Source organism: Sardina pilchardus, chromosome 6 (genome assembly GCF_963854185.1).
Source record: "Sardina pilchardus chromosome 6, fSarPil1.1, whole genome shotgun sequence".
Classification (NCBI taxonomy): Eukaryota; Metazoa; Chordata; class Actinopteri; order Clupeiformes; family Clupeidae; genus Sardina; species Sardina pilchardus.
Window position 1 is genome coordinate 35,269,134 of NC_084999.1, and position 18,240 is coordinate 35,287,373.

At 41.6% G+C, this 18,240-nt stretch overlaps 1 protein-coding gene across 1 annotated transcript in view; it reads right to left on the reverse strand.

The window, feature by feature from the left end:
* ankmy2a (ankyrin repeat and MYND domain containing 2a) overlaps positions 1-18,240 on the reverse strand; it is a 77,313-nt gene that overhangs the window by 40,317 nt on the left and 18,756 nt on the right. Inside the window, exon 3 of the mRNA XM_062539678.1 lies at positions 14,337-14,475. Coding sequence (XP_062395662.1) covers positions 14,337-14,475 — 139 coding nt within the window. The remainder of the gene's footprint in view (positions 1-14,336; positions 14,476-18,240) is intronic.

Genomic DNA, 18,240 nt, shown 5'->3' on the forward strand with positions numbered 1-18,240 from the left:
TTTGTTTACTTCTCTGACAGTAGGCTACAGCATATTTAAAGCTATAGCCTACATTTTAGTCAAGTCAAGTTTATTTGAATAGCACATTTTATACTAGGAGGTCATTCAATGTGCTTTAGACACAAAGCAAATAGTGACAAATAAAAGCAGAGAAGGGCAATATAGTCAAAGAATAATTCAAAAGGTAAAGATCATTATAAAGCAAGAATTTAAGTGTTTGTGTGTTGTTACAACAAATTGGATCTAGTCATAGGTGTGCAGATAACATACGGTTAATGCACCCTCTATAAAGTATGCTGATTTTTGTTAAGTCACGTTCAGAAATATTACTATAGCCTATTGCCAAAAGTATTGGGTCACCTGCCTTGACCCCCATATGAACTTCAGTCACATCCTATTCTTAATCCATAGGTCTTAATATGACATTGGTCCACCTTTTGCAGCTATAAGAGCTTCGACTCTTCTCCAAGGTTTAGGAGTGTTTATGGGCATTTTTGACCATTCTTTCAGAAACGCATTTGTGAAGTCACACACTGATGTTGGACGAGGAGACTGGCTCTCAGTCCCCTTTAATTCATCCCAACAGTGTTCTATTGGGTTGAGGTCAGGTGCAGGCCAGTCAAGTTCTTCCACACCAAACTCTGTCATCCATGTCTGTATGGACCTTGCTTGGTGCACGGGTACACAGTCATGCATATACCTTGTGGAAAGCCTTCCTAGAAGAGTTGAAGCTGTTATAGCTGCAAAGACTGGACCAACGTCATATTAAACCCTATGGATTAAGAATAGGATGTGACTGAAGTTCATATGGGGTCAAGGCCGGTGACCCAATACTTTTGGCAATAAAGTGTGTGTATGTACATATATATATATTGAAGAGTTTGGTTCCAAAACGCTATATCCACCATTTTAATGAATTTTCATTAATATTTTTTTAAAATGATGTTTTGCAAGTAATTACAGTGGAACTGTATTGGTTTATGTTTAGTTCATTTATCTTTACTCAATCAAAGCAAAACAACTGCATTTTTATTGATATTACCTGAAATACACAATTAAATAACATGACTTTTAATGTTTTTAAAAATGGATATATAGCGTTTTGGAATCAAACTCATATAACATGCAAATGTTTTTAAATTCATACCAACAAAATCGCCGTGACCAAAAATGTACTTTTTTTTTTACCTTGAAATTTAAACCTTAAATTGGGGGGGGGGGGGGGGGGGGCTGTTACTGCAAACAAAAATATTTTTAAGGATGGCCTTATTCAGGATTTGATGATTATTTTGAAAGTTAAGTTTAGAATCCATTTCAAATGATGAGGTGATGAATTGCAGAAGACTATGTTTCAGGGAAGGCAGATTTATTTTCTCAGTGTTAAATGTTACAGGACGTAACAGGATGATTCAGGCCAAATTGATAGATTGATAAAGTTTGCATTTATTTTATCTGCAATAGAATCACAGGTATTGTCAGATGCTTTTATTATTTATTTGATTTGTGTTTGTTTGTCTGTCATGAATGTCTTGGTGTCACGGGTACGTTGGCGATTATGCCACTCCGTCCGGAATTTTTGTGTTGTGTCATCTTGGTTTTTTTTGTAAATTGTTTGCTTATTTCTTGTTGTCATGGGTACGCTGGAGACTACGCCGCTCCGTTTCGGCACCGTCTTGTGTATCAATCTTGTGTGTGAAGCGATTTGGGTTGCACTTTGTGCATGTTAAAATGCGCTATACAAATAAACATTACTTACTTACTTACTTAATTACATACATACAGTACCTGTATCAACATATATCTGAAGAACTGTATAAGGGCATATGGCGGGTAAGTCACTAACCCTTTTGTTTTGCAGGTTTTTGCATTAGGCCATCCTTAAAAATATTTTTGTTTGCCGTAACCCGACCGACCCTGTCAAGTAAGGGCCGACCCCAATATTTATATTTTATTTTTAACTTGGTTTAAGACCAACCAATTTTTTTCAAACCAATACAAATGCAATACAATAATGTTGTAGCGCCCTTGTTGGACTGTCTCAGAGACAGTTTATAAAGTAGCTAGACAATGTTTGACTGTCCCGTTGGTTCCCCTGTGTCTCCTGTTTCCCGGCGTGTGCGCACGCGAGAGAGAAAGAGACAGTTTTTTGTCTCCCTCTCCCTCCTGTGTCACAGAATGAGTTCTGATGTGTTTTGATTGGGGGGAGGTGTCCGAGGGGGAATATTTGGTTGAGATAGGTTAGCGATTGATAAGACGTTTAGTAATTGTTTAGTATGTTTATGTTGTGTTGTTGTACGATGAGTGTGAATGACGAATGATTGAGTTGATTTAGCAGTGAATCAGTTTGTTGTTTTTGAGTGGACACCTGCTGCGCATGCTCTATGTCAGAATGGGGGTATGTCGGAATTGATGGCGGTCCCCACTAGGGATGGGCATAATTAATTGACGATCGAGGAATGATCATTAAGAATTTCGTTGATTACATACATTTGTAATCGATTAGACTATTGTAGGTTGAGTGTGAGTCTTGAAAAAATGACATTAATTTCACTGCGTGGCCACAATTTAACATTTTACCAGCCAGGGGAAATATTTGACGCCATACAAGTTACCTGCGAGTTTCCGTTTTGATTTTGGTGAAGTGTGGCGTGGGACCAATTTTGGATTTTGTTTTGGAAGTGACTGCAAACACTACAGTAATGTGTATGGTTATGGTTATGCTACGCCTTTGTCCGAAGCGAAGTGCAACACGGCCTTAACTCAAACTATGTACCACTTGAATAAATACAGCGGTGCCGGTGCACCCTGTAGCGTTATTTACCAGACTGGTAGCATCTCACTACGAAGAATAGAAGCAGGAGCTGTTAGTGAGATTCTACCCGTCTGGTGATAGGCTATGTCGTGACGGAATGTGATATGCTGGTTTCAATATATGTATAAGGGCAGCATGAACTTGTAGGTCCATTGGGTCATTTTCTCAGCTCGTTGAGCATCGGATGTCCTCCATGCTAAATTCGACTTGATGCTAGGTTGAAACTGAGCACAATCAAAACGGAAACTCTCAGATAACCGAGTATGGCGTCAAATATTGCCCCTGCCTGGTAAAATGTTAAATTGTTGTTGCCACACAGTGAAATTGATTTCATTGCTTCAAGACTTACACTATGCAACAAACACGTTGTAGTTTTGCATTGCAATTTTAAATGTAATAAATAATTAATTTTAATATAAAAATATTAATGCTAAATCGATAGTTGATCGTTAATTCTCCCGATGATCGACTAAGAAAATTAATCGAATGCCCATTCCTAGTCCCCGCTCTTTTAGCATGTACACCTACATTTTATATTAAACTAGAAAAGCTCTCAGAGAGCGCAGACCTCCGTCTGTATTGTTCTTCCTAGGTTGTCATACATTTGAACCTAAACTATTCAGATTGCAACCATGTGGCCATACCATGCCATTACACCACTAAGCGAAACACATAAACAGCTCCGGAATCCCGATGGAATTACGGATCACTCTCAAAATGTAATCGTTTCTTCCATGCCTGACATTTGCTGAAAATTTCATCGAAATCCATCCATTACTTTTTGAGTTATCTTGCTAACAAACAGACAAACGCCAGTCCCCGATGAAAACATACCTCCTTGGCAGAGGTAAATAAACTACCGGAGTTTTGGAATGATATCTCCGAACGCGTATTGTGTAGGCTACGCTTCGTTTCATTCACTGTCAGTGGTTCACGCTCAACTGTAATGATGGCTATAGCAAAAAAAAAAAAAATTGTGGTCAACGTTAAAAGTTATACTAGTTCGGACACCATTATTCATCGAATAAAGAGAGATAGGCATGGTGTTTTGTTCAGTTAGCCTATTAGCTTGTTTGATTTGCATTGAGTTCAATGAGCATCAAACAGGCTAATAGAAAACTGAACAAAACGCCATGCCTATCTCTAGGTATGGTGAAGGGTGTGTGATGATGTGGGTCAATTTTAGTTCTAAAGACCAAGGGAACTTTATCAGGATGCATAGTATCCTGGATCCATGAAATACGTGGCCTTTAAAAATAAAAAACTGCCTGCCCCTATGTTAACCCTATGTGTCAAATTCCCATAGGGTTACATAGGGGTGCCAATATTTTTTACCTCGGTATTTTGGGAAGAACATTTATTTATTTATGATACATTATTCTTTCACAAAGAAAATTGGTGTCCTTAAATGTTGGATTTTTCCTAATTTTATTACTTAAGCCATTAAAATCAATTTCCAAAAGATGATTTGATATTCCTCTTTTTAGTCAACTTTAGCATGGGTGCCAACAATTTCAACCATGACTGTAAGTCACACAAGAAATAAAAACCTATTGTTGAGGCTCCAGCCGTGGCGCAACTGGCTGGGGCACCTGCACCGCACGCCGGCGACCCGGGTTCGATTCCCGCCCCGTGGTCCTTTCCGGATCCCACCCCAGCTCTCTCTCCCACTCACTTCCTGTCATTCTCTCTACTGTCCTATCCAATTAAAGGCATAAAAAGCCCAAAAAATAATCTTAAAAAAAAAAAAAAAAAACTATTGTTGAAGTTTTAATGGTCCTCTGTAAGATGCCGCTTTGAAAATATGTATTTCAGTCTTTTTTTTTGATCACCTATTTTTGGAACTGAACATCTGCAAATATTCAGAACACATTTCTAAAACGCACACAGCTATGTCTGTAGGACAACCTAAACTGACTCCCCCAATGCTTCCCCGCAGCACGTTTGCAAAGGTTGGTTGCATAAACGTTGCTTAAATGAAAATATGTTTCTTCTTCTTGACTTTTCATATGCCATCTAAGTAAATTTTATGTCAGCTGACAGATGGACGCGCGTTTCAGGCACGAATGAATGGGTTTTCCCTAAGTTTAAATGGAGGCGCGGGGAGCGGTGGCTATTGTTAGGCTACCTGTATGCAGAGAACTCAACAAAGTTACGTGGTTAGGAGATTACTGTATGCTGCATTGCCATGACCCCTTCCTTGTGGATTTTTCTCATTGGAATACAGCTAACGAACGTGAAAATTGAGATTGCGTTGCACATCAGTGTTGGAACGACTACTCAACAAACTGTGAGATAAACATTGATTTTTGTGTCTGGGAGATCTCGTTGTCGTTTTAGACTGTCGGATTCTTATGCTTATTGTTTGGACTTATGGACACTGAACTGGGGGGGGGGGGGGTGTTTGTGCTTTACGAAGCTTTGTGTTAATTAGTAGGCTACCGATCCTTCAACGCGGTTGCTCATCCGTCTGTAACCTGTGCGTCGTGACAGTGTGTAGGCCTACTCTTGATTATAATAAGAGGCAAATTGTTACATATTTCATTTTAAAAGCATGTATAATATAGGATGGACAAAGTGTATGGACTTGCTATTTTAAATCCAGGTAACCAGATAGGCTATGTGCACGTCCGATTTCGCAAGTGACTACATTCAAAAATCGACAGCTGTCTGTAGGCTAAGACCAAAGACCAAAACTTATTTAGGCTATCGTAGACTATACTGTATTCACCCACATTAGGCTATCCACTTTTTAGAAAAGAATGAAAGAAGGCAGTATATTAAAGATATGGACTGCGAGAGTAGCCTTCAGCAGCTTTAGGCACTCAAGGTGAAGAAGTGCTCCATATGCTGCATTATTGAGACGGGCTTCATTTCGGGAAACATTCTTAAAACACAATGTGAAAGACCTCCGATGCGCACTGATAGCTATAGTTCTTGGGCCGTAACTCAGGAGGATATCATTGAGCCTAAGAAATCAACAACTAAATCAACTTTGCAGCGTTTTTTTTTTTCAGGAGGGGGTCAAATATTGCGGGTGTCCCGACACCCCCGGTTCCTACGCGCCTGATGAGAATGCACTGTACTGTTATCGCTGGACTTTTTATTATTATTCTTCCTACCACTTTTTCTGCTATCAATTCAGCTCTAACCATGTAACGTACAAACTTCGTTCAACCATCGTTACGTAGGGCTCTCAAACGACAGGTGCGGTATGTAACTTTGATGTTCGACAACTTTATACTTTTTAAGATATTTGCCATAAACGTGCTAAAATTTCCCCATTGTAAGTCAATGGGTCGAACGTTCATGTGTTAAAATATAATGACATCACAATGCTTTCGCGCCTCAAGTTCAACCAAAGACGGTCCACAACAATGGAATTATCTTCTCTGATTGGCTGATGGGGTGGCCATTAACTTCGTATAACCTGCTACCTTCGAAGTAGTTCCAATGTGTTGCCCGTATCACACTTGAATATTAATTCGCCAAACTCGTTGCAAAGTTTAAATGAACTGTCACGTTGCATCCAAGCTGAAATACAGACGTGCAGAACATAGTAACATTGTAGCATATGACTGAGCTAACTTGGGTGGCAGTAGGCTAAGAAAATTAGCGATCTTTCAAAGTTAACGTTCATCAGAATCCTAGGGTATGCCCGCTTGACAACGGGAGAGATAGAACTAACGACTGGCTTTTGGCCGTAGCAACCATCCATTTAGAACTAGTAATGGCAGTTTTGTCCTGCAAGTAGAAAGTTGATGTGTGGCGGAAAGTAGTTCCACAATCAAGACAGTTTTAGCGACGTAAACGTTTACATTGTAATAGGAAATTAATAAATATACATGGGATAAATACAAACGGGAGATAAGCGGGATAACGGCCTTCGAGGTCGACCGGTTCGATGGAAATAATGGCACGGCGGAGGTAACTCCGTCTCCGTGCTTTGCACATCACCGGAGTTCTAGACCTCCACCTAGCCATTATTTCCATCGAACCGGTCACCTCGTCGGCCGTTATCCCTTGCTTATAATATGATGTTAAATAAAGCATAAAATGCAACTCCTCACTCATAGTAATGAAAGGAGAGAAGAGGGATGTATATCCTAATACACAGGGGTGTCCAGAACATCTTTATTGGCGATTTAATATATACTGCCTTCATAATTTCTATGAAAACGAATATGACGTCAATTTCCTTTTCCCTTCAAGCGCATCCGAAATATAGCGCTGTTTTAACCCCTACCCCTTCAATGCGAGTGTTCTCCGCACCCACGGGTGGACTTGAAAAGGAAGTTCACTCACTAACCAAGTCGAAGTGAGTAGGGACTCCGTTTCGGAAAGGGCCTGTGTGTGTTTGTGGAAGGTATCGTTTCTGTCAATTGACTGTCATTGGCAGGCGAGGACTAGCTATGAGAAGTGCTATTACAGTTGTACATGCACAGGTCAGGTAGCCTATTACAGGCTGTGAAGATCGTACAAGCCATGCATGCTCTAACGCACTGCTAACCCACCCACCCCTCTAGTACTCTCATACCCACCCTCTACTACCCACCCACCCCTCTACTACCCCCATATTACCATACCACCTTGGCATTACCACATGTAATTAGGTCATTATTTATAAATATGTTTACCAAATGTTTGTTTCTTTGTAATTTAAAGCAATTAAAATCATATTTGAAAAAAAAAAAAAAAAAAAGTCCTAGTTACAAAATCTAATTTTTGCCCATTTAACTCCTCTGTTGCGCAACGTCCACATTCGTGGACAGTTGCTTTTTAGGGTCTACAAACTCTATTTTACATCCGATTTAATTTCTGAAAACATAGAGTGGTTCAACACACTCTCCTGTACAGCATAATATTTTTTTTTACATGATTTTGCCTTCTTGAATACTAGCTTTTTACAGATATGCCTGGAGCATTCAGCATATGGCCATTACTGTCACTCATGTTGAATTGATGATGTCATCAAGCAGTTAATATTCCAAATATAAGATGATACATATTGTTAATATATTGCCAAGGACCTACTAAAACTGCCCTGAAGTGGATTGGTGTATATCAACATGATAAATAAGTAGAAAACAGAGTTAAAGTTACTGTCCGCGCATGAAAGGGTTAAGATATAGAAGGTAAATATACACTGCAATATTTCTGCCTTTTACATAATGACAAATGTTGAAAATAACATATGCCTGTTAACCATTAAAGCCTGGAAAAAAGGCCTGGAAAACCTAAGGGCGATTTCAGAAAACCCCTAAAACCTGAAGTTTTTCTGGAAATTCAACAATTGTGTCAACACCTACTAAATTATTGATTTCTCAGCCTCTGTAGGAGATGGAAACAAAATTCAAAAAGTATTTGAGAGCTTACACCAGTGGCTTTCCTGGGAAATTGAGTTTATTTAGTTACACCTTCACAAAAATAAAACATGTACTGTGTCAGTGCAGGAACAGCTCTATTTCATCAGAAACGAGTGCATTTTCCACAGCTTGTCATTCCGATTGATATCTGTTGACTGGTTATATATTATTGGTATGTTCAAAATTTACTGATAGGCTTACACAAGCTGTAATAGTTTAAAAAAGTGTGACTGTTTGTTTATTATATTTAAACAATGTAGGCAAATTGGGGCCACCGCCTTGACGCTATCAGTAATATTGAATACTGTGTGATCATTGACAGTCCTGGTGATCCTAGTCTCTTGCTTGTCACGCACACGCACGCGCACACGCACACACAAAATGATGGCTTCTCATGTTTCTATTTCATATTTTGAACTCATAAACTTCATATTTGTTGTTAATAGTTTATGTACGGGATAATGGACGACACGCCGTGAGGTTATTCAAAGTTAATGCACGTTCTAGACGGTGATACGGCCCGACACGAACCGCACAGTGTGAAGTCCATTATACCGCTTATTCCACTGTTGCCACTTGCGTTGTGTTCGTTTCCGGTGCTAATTTAAATGTTTTTATTGCTAGAACTGTATTGTTTGTAGAACTACTTTTCCCAGACACATTTCAACTAATTTCTCAAACTGCGGTTACTAGTTCTAAATGGATGGTTGCTATGGCCAAAAGCCAGTCGTCAGTTCTAATCTCCCGTTGTCAAGATGGCATATTCCAGGATTCTGATGAACGTTAACTTTGAAAGATTGCTATTTTTCTTAGCCTACTGCCACCTAACTAGCTAAAAGCCACCTCTGTCATATGCTAAAATGTTACTATGATCTGAACGTTTGTATTTTACAGCTTGTATGTAACGTGACAGTGCATTTAAACTTCACAACAAGTTTGGCGAATTAATATTCAAGTGTGATACGGCCAACAATTTGGAACTACTTCATAGCCGTGCGCATATCTAAAGTTAATGCACACCTTATAGAACGCAGAACAATGGGGAATTCAACCGATAAAGTATTTTATGATCTGCATAATTACTTATATCAAAATCATACCTTCCGATATCTCCTCGCTATCAAAGTCCTCCACGGTTGTTCGAAGAAATTTCAAAACAATGTCACGAGGAACAAGACGACACTCCCTCGTGTCTCTTCTGATTCATTTCATTGGCTCAGAGGCCGATAACTGATGCAAAAAGACCCTTAAATGCGAAAATTTACGTATACGCTTTCCCGGCTTCAATGGTAGAACGACGCAACAGCGTCCTATTCGCTCCATAGTGTTACACGGTAGAGTCATTTGACAATGGCATTCAATAAGGCGCCCATGATCTGAGTTGGCCAAACTCTCTCTATATACGGCTCTAAATTAATCTACCCATCCCTGGACAGGAAATGACTATGCCTTTGGTAATTTAAGTTTACTTACTGGTTGGTTTGATGGTCAAATTTTCACTTCTTTGACACATTTCAGTAGCGGAGAAATTTTACATGTTTTTGAAATTACAATAACGTTGGTTCTACTTCATGAATCAGAAAACCACGTATCGTAGCGTGGTCCTTGAACCGTCCCCTTTCTAGACACCAGCGGCACCTCCGGACAACGAGTGTAAAATGTTAAAGTTAGTCATTTCCCAAGGCTGTGCCATAATGCTATGCTGTACTATTTTTCTCTATGAACTGAATTATTAAAATATTTCATTTTAAAGCATATACATTCTAGCCTACAAATGATGCAATCTGCTTTTGATTTTGCAACATGCTCTATTCAGGTACTGAACGCTTGGGAAGCGAAGAGCAGTGTTGTTGGCTTTTAAATGCACAATCCCTAAATAATAAGGCATCTTTTATTCACGACCACATTATAAATGAAGAAATACATTTCATGTGCTTAGTTGAGACCTGGCAACAACCAGAGGTTTATTCCAGTTTAAATGAAGCCTGCCCCCCCGGCTACACCTACCTCAGCAAGGCTCGCACCACAGGCCGTGGTGGTGGCCTTGCTGTAGTGCACCGGGATGATTTTGAGTTGTCCACCCTGTCCCTGCCTGCTCACTCATCATTTGAATGCCTTGCGTTTAAATGCAAGTCACCACATTCCTTCACAGTTCTACTGATTTACCGCCTCCCCAAAACAAACCCAGCCTTCATCCCTGAAATACATGACCTCCTCACAACACTCTGCACAAGCTCAGGGAAAATCATCATACTTGGTGATTTCAACATTCATGTTAACAATACTTCATCCCACTCTGTAGCTGAATTCCTCAATCTCATTGACAGTCTCAACCTCACTCAACACATCAATGTCCCAACACACTCCAGAGGCCACACCCTTGACTTGGTGATCTCAAATTGCACCTCCATCTGCAATCCCTCAGTGCACGATCTGGGTGTATCCGACCACAAGGCCGTCTCAATGAAGTTACTCACCTTGTCCCCTCTCACTAAGCCCAGCAGACAAATCAGTTTCAGGAACCTTAAAAACATCAACCCAGGCACCCTGACTGCTGATCTCTGTGGATCTCTACAATTCATCACTCGCCACCCTTCTGGACCGTCACGCCCCACTCAAGCCTAGAACTGTCACTTTCGAGCGCTCAGCCCCCTGGTACACTGGTGAGCTACGCCTGCTGAAAAGAACGGGCCGTGTCCTTGAACGGCGCTTCAAGGACTCTGGGCTTGCGGTTCACAAGCTGGCCTATCGTGAACATCAGAGGGCCTACAGCAAGTCACTCAGTGAAGCGCGTTCTCGGTTCTACTCCAACATAATCAACAATAGCCCTGGAAACTCCAAGCAACTTTTCTCAACCATAAATCACCTCCTCAATCCCCAGACTCCCCTACACTCAGCTAACACGCAGGAGCGGTGTAACAGCTTCATCTCCTTTTTCAAAACTAAGGTAGACAACATCCGCTCCACTCTCTCCGGCCCCCACACCCCCATGTCCCCCCCTCCCTCTGCCCCCCCTGCATCTCCAGGCGGTTCGGCAGGCCTTCAGTCCTCTCAGCTCCTCTGCTGCTTCTCCAACATCACACAGCATGACACTGAAGACATCTTGAGACGGATGAAGCCCTCCACCTGTGCCCTGGACCCATTTCCCTCTGCCCTCATAAAAAGTCACTCCTCTGCGATAAGTCCCTTGATCACCAAAATCATCAATCAGTCCCTGCAGTCCGGCCATGTCCCCTCATCCCTGAAAACTGCTGTCATCAAGCCACTACTCAAAAAGCCCACTCTTGACCCAGAACCACCTGCCAACTACCGCCCCATCTCCAATCTCCCTTTCCTTTCGAAAGTGTTGGAAAAGGTGGTCTCTGCTCAACTTCACAACCACCTCAATACAAACAGTTTTTACGAGAAGTTCCAGTCTGGGTTCCGCTCTGGCCACAGTACAGAACTGCTCTGGTCAGGGTCACCAATGACCTGCTGCTGGCAGCTGATGCTGGCTCTCAATCTCTCCTCATCCTCCTTGACCTCACCGCAGCATTCGACACCGTTGACCACCACATCCTTCTACGCCGCCTCCACTCTTCCATCGGACTTTCTGGCTCCACCCTGGCTTGGTTCACATCATATCTCACTGACAGAACTGAATATGTATCCCTGGCAGGTGCAAATTCAGTTACTCACACCGTCACCTGTGGGGTCCCTCAAGGTTCAGTCCTAGGCAATGTTCCCTCTAATTTTTTTCAGCACTGAGCAAAATTTTTTTTCTGAGCGCAGGTTTTACCGCTGTGAGCAATTCGTAACCACGCGACCTGCCAAAAATGACCATGCCCCCCCCCCCCATATATATATATATATATATATATATATACAATTTACATGACAATAGAACGTAATTTTGTTAAAGACGGTTAATATGATGCTGTTTAATTCATTTATAATGGTGCACTGTCACTTTAAGACTCTTGCCGGCGCACTCTGCTGTGCCTATGGCCTTCTCACAGTTTATTATAATGCTCAGGAGTGCATTACTCTTTGCGTTTTTCTTTTAAACGTTTCTTATAAAATGGAGATATCAACAATGACAAGCCAGCTGGATCCCTTTTGTGCACTATTATAGAGTAGAGTATAATCTCTATGTAACATGCTGTTTTGACATTGACATTGCAAACGTTCTCTAAAAATAGTGTAAAGCAGTTTGCTGTAACGTTTACCAACGCTGTTGCCTGGAAAAATAGCGAACAGCCAATGATAACCTATCGGGCAAAATCTATGATAAACTAATGCATGCTCGGCGGGCTGCATGAAAGTGCGTGACGGGCCGTAGTTAGAACACCCCTGCTTTAGGTAATCAAGCTTCCACTCGGACAAAGTTTTACCACTAACGAACTCCCCTTTCGCTTTTGCCTCCGAGCAAATATGTAAATATCTCTGAAAGTTTTATCCTACCTGGACCATCTTTTGTGTCAGTTTGGACTATTTCATCTAGCCACTCATTTTTAAATGTTAGGCAGACCTTTTTCTGGAGCACCTGCTCAGCCTTTCTTTTCGTCATGGTACCCGCCAAGAGCCTAGAATACTTTGTTTGTAACGTTGTCTACATCCGACTTGGTTGTCAGACATGTCAGTATTTTAAATGTTTGCTAACTAGGCTACATCGCGTTTGATAGTCACATTTTTAACCCCTGAAAAAAAAAATAAAATTGTGCGGTCTGAAAAATATGCGCGGTCTGAAAAATCTATTGCGCGGCCACTTCGACTGGCCTGCGCATCCGCGCACGCGCGCAGCTTAGAGGGAACATTGGTCCTAGGCCCCACCCTCTTCACTCTGTACATGCTCCCCCTTGGTAGTGTCATCAGCCGGCATGGAATGTCTTTCCATTTCTATGCTGATGACACCCAACTCTATATAAAAACAAACCCAACACCCTCTGCAGCTTTAACCACAGTTTCCACCTGTCTGGAGGAGATAAAGGCATGGATGAAGGCGAACTTCCTGCAACTCAACAGCTCAAAAACGGAAGCCATTCTTGTTGGCACTCCACACCAGATCCGGTCATCCACTATCACCAGCATCACCCTCCCCGGTCACAACATCCACCTCTCACCCTCAGTCACAAATCTGGGTGTCAAAATGGACCCTCACCTGACTTTTGAGGGCCACATCAAACATCTGTGCAAAACCTCCTTCTTTCACCTCAAAAACATTGTGAAACTCCGCCCTTCACTCACTCTCCCCGATGCTGAGAAACTTGTCCACGCCTTTATCTCCTCCAGGCTGGACTACTGCAACGCACTCCTCATTGGGATCCCCAGCAAGAACATCCAGCAGCTGCAGTACATCCAAAACTGCGCGGCCAGGATCCTGATGAGGGTGCGGAAATTCCAGCATATCACACCCATCCTCAAATCCCTTCATTGGCTTCCAGTTCAGTTCAGGATCGAATACAAGGTTTCCCTTCTGTCCCATCAGTGTCTCCATGGCTCTGCCCCCCCTTACCTCAAAGAACTCACCCCCCCCCACTCCTCCTCACGTCATCTCCGGTCTGGACAATCACATCTCCTCCAGCAAAAAAGAACCAAGCTAAGGACTATGGGCGACCGTGCTTTCAGCTCTGCTGCTCCCAGTATGTGGAATGCTCTCCCTGACCAACTAAGGGCACCACAGACTGTGGATTATTTTAAGAAAGGCCTAAAATCACATTGTTTTAGAAAAGCTTTTAACTAAATACTTTTATCCGTTTTATGCTGGTTTTAGCCTAATTTTATGCTACTTTTAACTTCCTCTATGGTGTTACTTTTATCCTGTTGTGTGTGTGTGTGTATGTGTGTATGCATTGTAGCACTTTGAGATCATTTATTTGATGTAAAGCGCAATATAAATAAAATGTATTATTATTATTATTATTATTATCCAAATGAGCCAAAAATACATTTTCAGCTTTTTTTCTCCCTGTCTCATGGGAAAATGAGGAAATGATGCACGACCATTCAAACATCTGTACAACTGTATTGCATTTGGTGCCATTACAATTAGAATAATAATAAAACAAATAGATTATGTGACTAATTATCAATTATTTACTTAATTAAATTAAAAACTATGTTTTTATAAGAAACACATAATGAGAGAAAGAAAAAAGTCAAATAACAGCAATACACACCTGAAAGACCTGCAAACATGAGGGCTGTATAACCATGTTCATGCTCATTGCAGTTGACATCAGCTCCATGCTGCAAAAGCAGTTTACACATGTCTGCTTTGCCTTTATAGGCAGCATGCATAAGGGGGGTCATTCCATACTGAAAAAGAAAATGTATGTAATCATTCTCACATAGCTTTAGTGCATTAACCAAAGGCATCATCATCCTATGAAATCTGATGGGGAAACAACAATCAGTACAATCCACAGGTTAACAATACACGACAAAAATCAGCTAAATCTATACAATGAGTTACATTTAAATCCATCTGTGTACCAGAAATGACGTCACAGATCTCCATTTGATTTGCGCCTGGACAGCAGGTTTCACAGAGCTGACAATGTACTATGATACACTAGACAGTGCAGAAGAAGCAATTCATAAACAGAAATGTGCCACAATTGGACACCCACACGCAATTCCCAATACAGTGATCCCGGTGATATCCCTTGGGCAGTTTTGTATATTAAGCCTTTCTTGTCCAATGTTTTGAATATAAGGCGGATATAGCACCCACGGATGAGTTTCCTCTCTCACTCTGAGAACAAAATCTCCACTTCACAAGCATCTACATACACCAAACTTTTCAGTCTTATACCTAAACGTGTTTAGAAGGTTTGTACAGAGGGATTTGTTAATATGGTAACACTTTACTTGACGGGTTCTTTCATAACACATTCATAACCAGGGGTGCACATAACTATTTCAGTGAGCTACTCAGGTGAGTACCAGGAGATGGTGTTTGGTACTCACCCCATGTGTCGCGTGATCTTAATAAGCGCAGTCATCCTCACTAGCCACGTTTACATGGACCGTTTTTTGTCATTCCGATTAAACTATTCCGATTGAACATTTTTGCGCCGTCTGTTTACATGGGCTACATTCTATTCCGATCAGACGTCTGTAAGCGCTTTAGAATCTTTGATCGGAATAGCCGTTGTTTGCTACTTTTCATTGGGAAGATATTACGGTCAATCCGAATGACCGTATACATGAGCGTTCATTCGGAATAGGAATGGACTACACCACCTCTTCTATTCCGATCACAATTCTGATCGGATCAGGATTTTCATTCCGATTGAGGTGTTTATATGACGATTTTTATTCCGATTGAGCTGTTTCTTCCGTTTCTAATCGGAATAGAAGTGTCCATGTAAACGGGGCTAATGTCCTCCTCAGTGTCGCCACCACTATCCTCTTCATTGTCGTTCCCACTGTCCTCTGCTTCAGTTTCCTGCATGGTAGATGATGAAGATGCTGCAGATGCACCTGCCTGTCCTTGGTTGAGCCTCCGATTAGCTGTCTCCATCCACAGGTCAACAGCTGGCTTCGGGTCAAAGGTCTCTGTGGTCAGCTTTGACAGGTGAATGTGCATCAGGGCTGAGAGACGAGCAGGTGACAGACGAGATCTGTACTTGGTTTTTATTATGTTGAGATGTGAGAATCCCCTCTCACAAGCTGCACTGCTTAAAGGCAGTGTAAGAGACAGCTTAACCACCTTGTTGATGTTGGAGTAAGCATCTGGGTTACTTGTATTGACTATTTGGACTAAGTCATACACAGAAGAGGCTTTGAGGCGTTTTCCTGCCTGCTTTAAGCGCATCCATTCTGTCACAGTGGTGTCTTTGTCAAGTTGCAAGGTGGCCTCATATTTCTTGAGAATGCTGCAAACTGTTGTGTTTCCAAAATTGTGGAGGTCTCTCATTTCCTGAGGCCATGTTGAAGGGTCAAATACTAAAAAATGATCACATGACTTGAGGGAGTCATATCTCAGTTCAAACTCTTCAATTAACCCCCTGAGTAAGTTTGTTTTGTCTCTGTCAGCATCAGCATTAGAAACAGTGTGTGACCTGTGGCCTTCACCCTCACCATCAAGCAGAAGTGTGAACTGTCCAATGGCCACCATAAGTTCATCCTTACATTCTCCAATGGTCAGCTTTTCCTTCTGAAACCTAATGGATGTGGTCTTCAAAATGTTGCCAATGTCAAGCATGTGCAACAGAAAGCACTGAAAACGCTCTGTGCATAAATGCTGCAAGTCACTGTTATCACTTGTAACCAGTTGCATTTTAATGGCTGGCAATAGTCTTGATATTTTTAACAGTGTTTCATGTCTCCATGCAGACCATCTGATATTATGAAACTTACCCAGTTTCACAAAAGAGATCCCATTTTCTTCACACAGATTCTTCAGCGCAGCCGTTTTTTTTGCTCCTCCTTTTTGTAAATAAAACTGCAGTAGCTTGATCACCGAGCGATTAAATGTCTCACAGTATGGGACGTTGCGATCAGCTGTTTTAGCGCAGTTCTCCAGTGTGTGTGCTGTGCACAGAATATGCACGAGAGAGTCTCCAATCGCAACAAGTTGTCGGAGTTTCGGCACAACGCCGTTGTAGATACCGACGTTGACAGCAGCCCCGACTGTGCACACAGCGACCAACTTTGTTGTCCAGTCATCCAAGCCTGTGTCCTGGAAAAGTCTCGCAAGTCCGTTTGTTATGGCCTGCGCGGTTCGGTCAGCACCTAATTCAATCAGTCCAATAAAGTCCGAGCAAGACTCTCCGTTGCTGGACACAGACACAATGTAAACTATTTCCTGCTCAGTTTTTGTGATGTCCTCAGATCCATCAAAAAGCAGCCCCCAAAATTCAGCAGACTGCAACTTGGCTCGTAACTCCCCGCTGATGGTGCAAGCGATGCTCTGCATGATCCGTGTGCCCCCCTCTCGTGAATGATATGCACCTCCGACATTAACTCCTAGCCGCTTCAGTAAAGGAATATCCTCAGAGTAGGAAGACATGGGACGTGCGTGTTTAGCTTTATGGAAGGCGAGGAGAAAAATATTAAACAGAGCTTGCCGCTGTTCTTCATTCAACTTATCTCGCCATCTGGCTAGTGGGCGACTGGACATTTCTTCTCGGCTAGCTTGTTTATTAGCAATGGCTTGCGCCACATTCGTGTGCTCCTTGCTCTTTTCATGTTTGTCAAATAAAGGATGGTTGTAATTCGTGGAGCCTTTATAAAATGCACTTGTTTTGTCTGCTAGTTGTGGATTTGAACGGCAAATCTTACACCACATTTCAGTGCGCTCATCGTTAGCTTCAAGCCACTGCACATCTTGTAACCACTTATCTGAAAAAAGTATTTTCTTCGACTCTGGCTCCAGTTGGCGTTTCTTTGTAGGTGGCGGCGAAACGCCAAAGAAACTGCTTAACGTCTGTTGCTTTTTAGACATCTCTGGCAGTAGTTGACAAGCAGCATGTACTGTAATGTTTGGTTAGATGATGGGATCGGTGAAGTACGCAAAGGCGCCAATTAACTCAAGTGACATTACGCATTCCTGATTTTTGTTGCGCATGCGTACCTGCGTACCAGTTATGTGCATCCCTGTTCATAACAGCTGTCATGAACTGCACATGAAGCATTCATGACTGTTTCATGAAACATGACTCAACATTCATACCAACACTTTCATGAATGTGGAAGACAAAACGACGAAAACTCATCAAAATAAAAGTCAAACAATCTAGTAATCTGTATTATGAATCCTCTCCAGCGTTTGTAAACATCTCATGATTATTTTATGAAGTCTACTTCAAATGTCACTTTACTATACGAGTTGTGAAGTATTCATCATACTGGGAAGTGAACTACTGACCATCTGTGGACCTCTGAATGGTTGGACATTACTGTTTTACATATCTATACAGTCATTGGTGTAGACAATTATGCATTCTTCAGAGGTTATATCATAAAATAAACAAACAGACAAACAAAAAACTAAATTCTCCTGAACAGTGGACTTCCTCGTTGACTGAGATGTGACACGATCAGGTTGGCTAAAACAAAAAAGACAGCAATGTT